The 9,943-nt window shown below is 60.4% G+C and overlaps 1 protein-coding gene across 1 annotated transcript; it reads right to left on the reverse strand.

Moving 5' to 3' along the window:
* Positions 1-1,995: 1,995 nt before the first annotated feature.
* Positions 1,996-8,630, reverse strand: LOC131842819 (uncharacterized). Its single transcript, XM_059191386.1, has 3 exons — positions 7,452-8,630; positions 6,970-7,347; positions 1,996-2,154 (listed from the first exon to the last, which is right to left on the reverse strand). Exons 1-3 carry the CDS (start codon positions 8,628-8,630, stop codon positions 1,996-1,998), a joined length of 1,716 nt encoding a protein of 571 aa, XP_059047369.1.
* Positions 8,631-9,943: the final 1,313 nt, after the last annotated feature.

Raw genomic sequence — 9,943 nt, forward strand, 5'->3', positions numbered from 1 at the left:
ACCACGCCGCCACAAGTTTGAACTTTATAAATGACTATCTAAATCTGTATATTGAACTGGACGGTAAGGAAAAAAATATAATATAAAAAAATTTCGTTTATAACCGGCTAAACTGTTCTACATGAATAAATGATTTTTGAATTTTGTATTTTGAAAAGGTCTAACTCGATAAATTATACTCCCTGCAACCTAAGTGGTCTCGGATGGTGCGGTTTTGAAGGAGCTTCCTCCCGTGTACACTTACATTGTGGAATCAGCTACCTGCCGGTTTTCTCGCGAGACTACAGCATGGAGTTTTTTTAACGTGTACGTGACATCCCTAGTGTTTCAGGGGTCCATAGGCTACGGTAACCGTTTATTATTAAATAGGCTGTATGCTTGGTTGCCACCGTCGTATATATATATCGCGCATTAAACCGGTCGCCTGCGCGCGCCTGGGTGCTCTCCACCGGTGCCCCGGTCGCCCCTCCGATCGATCCTCCGTCCAATTCAAACGCGGATCGATTTTACGACGGCCTGGTTTGAACCCCTAGCGGTGCCCTTAGACTAAAATCGTATCCATCAGGTGGGAGGCCTTCAGCCGCTCCATAAGTCCTTCCGCGAGTTTGGAGTGCCATCTGCACTCGCCCTCTATCGTCCGGTGAAGCTGTAAAGGCCAGCTACGGACAACAGCATTAGAGTAGCCCGAAAAAAAACTGATATACATTCTTTTTTAAAGAGTCACAACAATTTATCTAAATAATAAGGAAACCTCATGCAAGTCCATAGCACGTATGTTTTTAAATCTTTGAAAACACGATTCGCCTTTCCTTATGTAACCTAAATACATCTTTACTTAGTTATTACGTTAAAATTATGCTTCCCTAACCCCGTTCATTAGTTAACAGACGTCTCTTACGGCTCTCTGTGTCTCCGAGAGAATCCCAGCTTATGTAAATTATATTGTCATCTTCAAGAATAGGCATTAACCCGTAGCGCGTAATAGTCCTGGTATATATTATAGGCGATAAGCGATTTATTAAAAGCGATAAATTATTACATTTTCGACGACCTCGGTGGTCTAGTGGTCTAGCGGTCGCTCGCACGGCACAAACATTTGTATTCATGAGTATGATTGTTTGTATCGGTCTGGATGTTTTCTATGTATAATATGTATGTATATAAAAAAAAAGAAATATCTATGTATATGTATCAGTTATCAGTACCCATAACACAAGCTTTACATTTTTTTTTTTTTTAACGAGGGGAAAGGTTTCAATACCGAAACGTCCGCCTTTATGAAGGGGAGCGGACGAATACTGTGGGACTGGACGAATCCGACCCACCAAAACCCCTCGGTGTTCCTCCATGAACCACGAAAGATGCCTTCGTGCGGGTTCGCATTTGCATTCGACCGCACTCCGGCCGCGGGTCTCCGGTGAAGGAGCCGCCGAAGTTGGGCGCGGGGACCACTCCACGCCCACACTCCACGGATCACTCGCCTCCTGGGAACTTCGGATGCCCCTACATCCTCCGCTCCGAGTGTCCAAGTTGGGGCTTCGGGTGAAAAATACACCTTCCGCCCCCACGCAAAGGCCGCGATCGCCGCTGCGTTGCGCTAGAAGCGCACCGCAGCCGCGACCGCGTATAGCCTTCCCGCCGGACGGAAGCGGTCCTGAAGGCACCGCTCCGCCCGGCGCCCCGACGGGTCGGGGCGACACACGCATACTTACCTTCGGCGACGTACTCCCTGCGCCGTCAGCAGTCTGCCCACCAAGCCGCACCAAGGCGCAGCCCGGGGATGTCCTCCGCAGATAGGACTCCCGATCTTAACATGTTAAAATCGGGAGCTGCCTACTCGTGAATACTTACCCAGATTCGCGATGCGCCTCCGGGACCGTATCCTCCATAAGCACTACCGCGCCACACGGTTAAACCGTAGGCGCCGGTAGTGTTGCCTCCTCGAGTGTTGCCCAGCGTCCGAAGACGCCTAGCAACGATCCTCCCGCTGTCTTCTCACGCCGCGTCGACTCCGTCGTCTGCGGGCGCTCCTCGCCCGGACGACGTCCTCCTCGTCGACAGCCGCGCCGACCGCCAGAGGTTTTTTATAGAGGTTGTCTCCTCGCAGCCCCGAGCGAACCCAGCGCCCCCGTTCTCACACTGGGCGGACGACCACTGTCATCACACCCAGTGCAAGTTTACGGTATGAAGATACACTCGCAGTCTTCGCCAGAGACAACTCCGTCGTCTACGGGCACTCCTGCCCGCAACTCCGTCCTCCTCATGACTCTGACTCCGACCGCGAGAGGTTTTTTATAGAGGTTGTCTCCTCGCAGCCCCGAGCGAACCCAGGGCCCCCGCTCCCACACTGGGCGGACGACTCCTGTCATCACCCCCAGTGCAAGTTTACGGTATGAAGGTACACTCGCAGTCTTGGCCAGAGATAACTCCGTCGTCTACGGGCACTCCTGCCCGCAACTCCGTCCTCCTCATCAACTCTGACGCCGACCGCGAGCGGTTTTTTATAGAGGTTGGCTCCTCGCAGCCCTGGGCGAACCCAGGGCCCCCGCTCTCACACTAGGTGGACGACCTCCTGTCATCAACACCCAGTGCAAGTTTGCGGTGTGAGTCATACCCGATGCGCAAAGCACCACCGGACCCGACCCGAATTCTTCGCTCACGGCCTGGACGGGTCCCGGTTGGGGTCAGGACCCATTGTCCTAGCCGCTCGCGTCGCCCTCTCGCCGAAATCGGCCTAGGTGGCACGCCACCATAATTGGACGGGCGCCGTTAAACAGCGTCCACCCCCTACTCGCCGGGCTACTGGCCGACATAGTAGCAGTATCCCGAAGGAACGTCTACTATCCCGCCCGGGGCGTACCAGAACCAAACCATTGCTCGGCCACCGTTCCCCGCGGACGTATCCACGAGGATGGGGAAGCCTCCCAATGGCAGGCCCATACTAGGAGGTTGCCCGACCACACGCCCCAACACAAGCTTTACCTTTTTTTTTTTTTTTTTAACGTGTGGAAAATCTTCAAAAGACCGTCACCTCGCCGGAGGGAGGGCGAGGTGGTGTGTGAGACTTGACTCACCAAAAACCACACGGTGTACCTACGAGCGCCTATGCCGGAGCCAGGGGATTCGCAAGTGCATTCTACCCCAGCTCCGACGGCGACGGCCCGCCCTGTAGATGTTGTAGGGCAGGCCCCATCTCGTTTTGTGGTTAGGGCGACCTATTTCGCCCTACTCCATTGTGGAGGCGTGTGGGTACACGCGCACACCTCCGGGGCCTTTGGATTGGGGGACTGCCTCCCTCAAGGCAGTCACCCCGGCCCCAGTGGGGGATAGAGGGGGGCGGAGTTGGATACGCTCCCACCTCTAGGCCTGGCTCTTCTGCGGCGGAGGGAAGCGGGACGAGCTGACTCCCGCTCCCTTTCCGCCGCCTCCTTCCGCGAGATAACTTCCTCGCAGAAGGAGCTCACCGCCAGCCACGATCTCTCGCTACTGACCATCCTCCGAACTAAATTCGGCAGCGAGAGATCGTCCCCCACTATTCGTGTGAGGACACGGCGCTCACTCTCAAACGCTGGACATATTTCCAGCGTGTGTTGCGCCGTGTCCTCTACACCTCCGCATTCGTGGCAGCCGGTCGTCGGCTCCTTCCTCGCCACATGACACAGATACCGCCCAAAGCAGCCGTGCCCGGACAGTATCTGTGTCATGCGGTACGTCAGTGGCCATCTCCTATTCATCCACCTTTTGAGGGTGGGACGGACAGCCTCGATGGTCCTCAGGCCGGCTGACGGGCTCATCAACCTCGCCCGCCATTCGATCCTGAGGATCCGCCGAGAGTCGGACCTCCGCGCTTCAATCTCGTGACCAGCGGGTGCCTCACCCATGGAACGTCGCTCCGCGCGCCAGTGATACACTGACGCGTGGAGCTCCGCTACCAAGTCCCACGGAGGAGACCCCGCCAGCAGACCCGCCGCTTCCCCGGATATGGTGCGGTAGCCTCTTATGGCCCGAATGGCCATGACCCTGTGTGGCCTGTTGAGGCAGGCCACATTTTCCCTACCTAGGGCCCCCACCCAGATGGGGGCCCCGTACAGGGCCATGGACCGCACCACGCCGAGGTATAGGCGGCGGGAACCTTCTCCCGGGCCCCTCACGTTTGGCAGCAGCCAGCTAAGAGCGCCGGCGGCTGCCATAAGGCGAGGGACCAGGTTCCGGAAATGAGCGCGGAAGCTCCAACGGCTGTCCAGGTCAAGCCCCAAATACCTAATACAGGGCTTGACCCCCACCCTCTGGCCACTGACGACCAGCTGGGCATCCGGAGGTGGCGCGCGCCGAGGCCCATGAAAACATAGGACCTCGGTCTTCTCCAGCGCCACCTGGAGCCCAAGCCTCCTTATTCGGCCGACGATCAGTGCCACGCTTGCCGTGGCAAAGCGGGTAGCTTCCCGTAGGTCCCGCCCCCGGGCAGTGACCAAGGTGTCATCCGCGTAACACACGAGGTCAGTGCCCGTAAAAAGGGCGCCCCGCAGGTTCCAATCATACCCGATGTTCCACAGGATCGGGCCCAGAACCGATCCCTGTGGAACACCGCGTTGCATTTCCCTCGACACTACAACGCTGTTCCGCCCCGTGCATAGCACAGACCTGTCTTCGAGATAGGCCCCGATCACGTCCCGAATGTAGGGAGGCGCGCGATGGTACTGCAGCGCCTCCCTAATAGTCGCAAAGGGCAGGGTGTTGAAGGCGTTCTTAATGTCTAGAGAGACCGCCAACAACACCCCACCCTGGGACGTCGCCTCTTCCGAGAGGGAGCGCACACGCGAGATCGCGTCGATCGTCGAGCGCCCCTCTCGGAACCCGAACTGCTTCGGGCTGAGATCGGGACCTACCTGGGACAGGTGTTGGACGAGTCGGCCCGCCAAGATTCGCTCGAAGAGCTTGCCGATCTCGTCTAACAGCACTATGGGGCGGAACGCCGAGGGAACCACCGAACCTGCAGGGTGCTCCGCTTTGCGGAGCAGGACCACTCTACCCGCTTTCCACTGATTGGGAAACCGTCCCGACTCCAGACACGCGTTAAACAAGCGCCGGAGTCGGTCCCCTAGGGTGTTTAGGGCCAAGGCCAGGACGCGGCCGTGGATACCATCCGGACCCGGGGCGACATTCTTGCCCCGGAGTTTATCCACGGCCGCGGCGAACTCCTCCTCGGTGATGATAGGAACCGCAGCAGCGCTGACGCCGCTGGCCTCTCCATCACTGCCACGCGGCATCATCGGAGGAGGTGTGAAGGGAGGCTGTCTCGGGAACAGCTCCTCCAACACCCCCTCCAGCTGCTGCGGCTGGAGACCCTCTGCCACGGGGGGCGCCCAGGGGCGTAATTTGCCCCTGACGAACCTATAAGGGCGCCCCCATGGATCCCTGTCCAGGGTCTCCAGGAGTTCTTCCCTGGCTGTCTCCTTGGCCCTGCTGATGGACAGCTGCAGAGCTTTCTTCCTCTCTTTGTACTGCTCGTACAGCTGTGCTTCCTCGTCGGCGTCGCGGCCCCGCCTGAGTCGGCGGTGCCTGGTGTACCGGCGGCGGGCGGCGGAGCACTCCTCTCTCAACGCCGCTATCTCCTCCGACCACCAGTACACCTGACGCCTAGGAGGTCGAGGGCCGGCTCGGGGCATCGCCGCGTCGCAGATGTGCGACAGAGCCTCGCCGAACCAGCCCACCTCTGTGTCGACCTCCACAGGCCCCTCCGGTATGGGAACCCAGGCCTGGACGATGGAAGCCTCCATCAGCACGTCTTTATTCAGACGTTTCAACACCCATCTGGGGAGTTGTGGGACATTCCTCTCCTGGCGACCGGGGTGCGGAGCTACGGGTGAGGGGAGAACATCTATCCGGATATACCGATGATCGGATAGAGTCTCCACCTCATCCAACACCTGCCAGCTCCGCACCCTCTGTGCGATCGCTGGACTGCAGAGGGATACGTCGACATGCGACTCCCCCTGCTGTCTCACGCACGTGGCGGCCGACCCTCGGTTCAACACCACCAGGCCGGCCGCGGCCGCCCAGTCTTCCAGGACCCTGCCTCGAGAGTCGGTGATGGGGAGCCCCATGCCGTGGATTTGGCATTGAAGTCCCCCATCACCATCATTGGACGGGCCGAGTATAGCTCAAGAGCGGCCCCCAGCCCGTCCATGAACTGCTCGAACTCGGCGAGAGTCCTGTTCGGAGAGAAGTATGTCCCGACAACGACGGTTTCCCCCCAACTCACACCTATGTACCCCGCTCCGCCGAATAGGCGGCTGACGAGCGGGGTCGCGGGGTTGCCCGCGCCGACAATGGCCACCAGGCCAGAGGGGTCGCCGAACCAATGGTCACTACGTGGGACACGATATGGTTCAGCGACCACTGCAAGGTCAACTCCCCACTGCGCCGCGCTCTGCAGAAGCAGATCTTGGGCGCGCGCGCAGTGGTTGAGATTCCCCTGCAGGAGGCGATGGACTGCCATTATTGACCGGTGTCCATCACCTCAGCCTCTCCCCGGCGGCCATTGCCGCGGGCCGACGACAGTGCGGATCCCCTCAGTCTTTTGGACCGGGACTGGGGGCACTTTTTGGCCCCCACCCGGTGGTCGGCTGGGCGACCCGCCGCTGCGCAAACCACGCAGTGTGGGGTCGCCGAACATCCGGCCGCTTTATGGCCGGGAACCCCACACCGGTAGCACAAGCCACTCCGGTCCTCCTCGTGCGAGCACCTCGCCACCACGTGCCCGCTCTCCAGGCACCTGAAGCACCGGAGCGGCTTCTGCCGCAACAGTTCCGCAGCGGCTGATACCCAGCCGACACGAATCCGCCCTGCCGTCGTCACTTTCTTAACCGCGGCTAATGGGGCCCGCACCCAGCAGGTGCCCAGGCCCGATGCGCCGCGCCGAATTTCTCCGACATTGACGGCGTCCGCCGTGCACTCGCCGTGTTGTGCCACGGCGGCCGCCACCTCTTCCCGGTCGGTACTGTCGTCCAGGCCCATCAGCCTCATCTCGGCCGTTTTGGTGGGCCTGGCGACGCGAACCGTACCGTCCGGGAAGACGTCCCGAAACTTGGACGCGAGCGCGTCAGCCTGGTCTCCCGTCTGGGACCCCGGGATCTCTAAGATCCGGGCCCCAGTAGCCGCGGTCTTGAAGCGCAGACTTCCAATACCCAAGGAGGCAAGGTCGATCTTCTCCTTCGCCTCCTTGAGGACCTTCGAGTAGGTCATACCCGCAGCCTCCGCTTCCGGGCAGAGCGACACGACTACGGCCGCCGAGCGCGGTGCGCGCAGTTTGGATGGTGACGGCGGGGCCGGTTTGCCCTTCTTCCCCTGAGAGGGAGCCCCAGAGCTCCTCTGAGTACTTTGGGTACTCTGGGTCTGCCTCTCAGGGACGCTGCGGTTTTTGCCGCCCCGTCTCACCACTGTATTCCAGCCATCCTGCGCGCGCCCTGCGCCCGACGGCCCCGGCTGTTGGCTGCCGGATGTTTGCCGGCTAGCGGGTTGACCACCCAAAGGTGGGAAGTCTGCGCCTTGTGCCCCGCGCAGATGGGGGGCATCCCTAAACCCCGGACCCCCGCGCCAGGGATGCGGGCCAAAACCTCGTACCGCCCATCGCTTTGTAGCGGCGGGCGGTATTCAGGGCGGATTGTTGACGCCGGGGAGCTGATGCCCAGGGCAGCCTTGATTTCACGGATGCCCTTCTCAATTTGGGCACCGATACGGGCATCAATTAGCTCCCCGGTCGCCCTCATGATATCCGCCCTGAAGGCCCCGACTTCGTCCGGTTCGGGGGTCGGGCCAGGTGCCCTTACCCTCGGAGACCCCTGCGGCGCGCGGGAAGCAGCCAGAGGAGGTTGCGACCCCGAGTTCGCCGCGAGTTGCCGCATTTGGGCTTGGAGGGCCTGGAGCTGGCTTCGGAGCTCCTTGTTCTCCTTACGGAGCTCCTCCACCTGCGCCTCCAACATTCGCCGTTTGACGGCGCCCGCGGTGAACTCGCTGTTGATGGCGGCACTCCCGTCCAGTTCCTCCGCCATCAACATCACGGAGCTGATGCTCTCCTTCAGCTGCCTCTGGTCGGTCCCCTTTAAGTTTCCGCACCTGTGCACCGTGTCTAGGGCAGCCCCGAGCTTTCTCTGGGCCTCCGCCCTGAAGACGGCCACAGGCTGCGAGTCGTCCTTTTGGGGGACCTTCCCCTTTGCCGCAGGAACCTCCGAGGGCCGGACGAACACCCCGTCGTCCCTCCGTTTTTCCTGTCGCCGGGACTTCGGCGACGTTGCCGGACTCTCTGTGGCCCGGCCCACGGGCACCATCAGGACTACCCCGTTCCCGGACGACGGGCAAGGGATTTTGGACGGCTTGCCCGCCGCCCCGGAAGGGCCCGGTCCATCCACGTGCGGCCGCTTCGGAACGGCCGCTTTCGCCAGCCCGTCCTCGCTCGACACAAGGCAGCCGGACAAATCGTCCTCCACCAGCATCGAGCGCGTCGAGCGCGTGGAGCGCGTCGACGACGCCGAAGAGGGACGAGATGTCCGCGACCTTGCTCGCGAGACGGGCCGCGACCTCGCCGCCGACCGCACCGTGTCGGCGTCCGCCAATGTGACGGAGTCCGTCATGGACCAAAAGTCCAGGTCCCGGGGTAGGGACAGGTACTCCTCGTCCCCCCGGCGGGGGACGGAAAAAGAAGGGGGCTGGTAGTACCAGCCAACTCCCTTAAGTCGTCGGCAGCAGTAACACGCCCAACCTAAGTCGGGCGGGTAATACGGAGGCTAGCGCCTCCACAGGCTGCTCCAGGGCTTCCCCTGGAGCAGGCACAGCAAACAGGAGTTGCCCCCTGTCGCTCCCGGTGAGTCCACCAAAATCCACCTCAGCGCAACAACAAAACAAACAAAAACAACAAAACAAAGGAAACTTAACCTAACTAACCTAACCTATGTATATGTACAAAACCTTTTTTTTTTTTTTTTTATCGTGTGGAAAAATCTTCAAAAGACCGTCACCCCGCCGGAGGGATGGCGAGGTGGTGTGTGGGACTTGTACCCACTAAAAAACCACACGGTGTACCTACGAGCGCCTATGCCGGAGCCAGGGGATTCGCAAGTGCATTCTACCCCAGCTCCGACGGCGACGGCCCGCCCTGTAGATGTTGTAGGGCAGGCCCCATCTCGTTTTGTGGTTAGGGCGACCTATTTCGCCCTACTCCATTGTGGAGGCGTGTGGGTACACGCGCACACCTCCGGGGCCTTTGGATTGGGGGACTGCCTCCCTCAAGGCAGTCACCCCGGCCCCAGTGGGGGATAGAGGGGGGCGGAGTTGGGTACGCCCCCACCTCTAGGCCTGGCTCTTCTGCGGCGGAGGGAAGCGGGACGAGCTGACTCTCGCTCCCTTTCCGCCGCCTCCTTCCGCGAGATAACTTCCTCGCAGAAGGAGCTCACCGCCAGCCACGATCTCTCGCTACTGATCATCCTCCGAACTAAATTCGGCAGCGAGAGATCGTCCCCCACTATTCGTGTGAGGACACGGCGCTCACTCTCAAACGCTGGACATATTTCCAGCGTGTGTTGCGCCGTGTCCTCCACACCTCCGCACTCGTGGCAGCCGGTCGTCGGCTCCTTCCTCGCCACATGACACAGATACCGCCCAAAGCAGCCGTGCCCGGACAGTATCTGCGTCATGCGGTACGTCAGTGGCCATCTCCTATTCATCCACCTTTTGAGGGTGGGACGGACAGCCTCGATGGTCCTCAGGCCGGCTGACGGGCTCATCAACCTCGCCCGCCATTCGATCCTGAGGATCCGCCGAGAGTCGGACCTCCGCGCTTCAATCTCGTGACCAGCGGGTGCCTCACCCATGGAACGTCGCTCCGCGCGCCAGTGATACACTGACGCGTGGAGCTCCGCTACCAAGTCCCACGGAGGAGACCCCGCCA

The sequence above is a fragment of the Achroia grisella genome, unplaced genomic scaffold, assembly GCF_030625045.1.
Source record: "Achroia grisella isolate CSIRO2021 unplaced genomic scaffold, CSIRO_AGI_Agris_v1 utg2506, whole genome shotgun sequence".
In the NCBI taxonomy this organism is placed as follows: Eukaryota; Metazoa; Arthropoda; class Insecta; order Lepidoptera; family Pyralidae; genus Achroia; species Achroia grisella.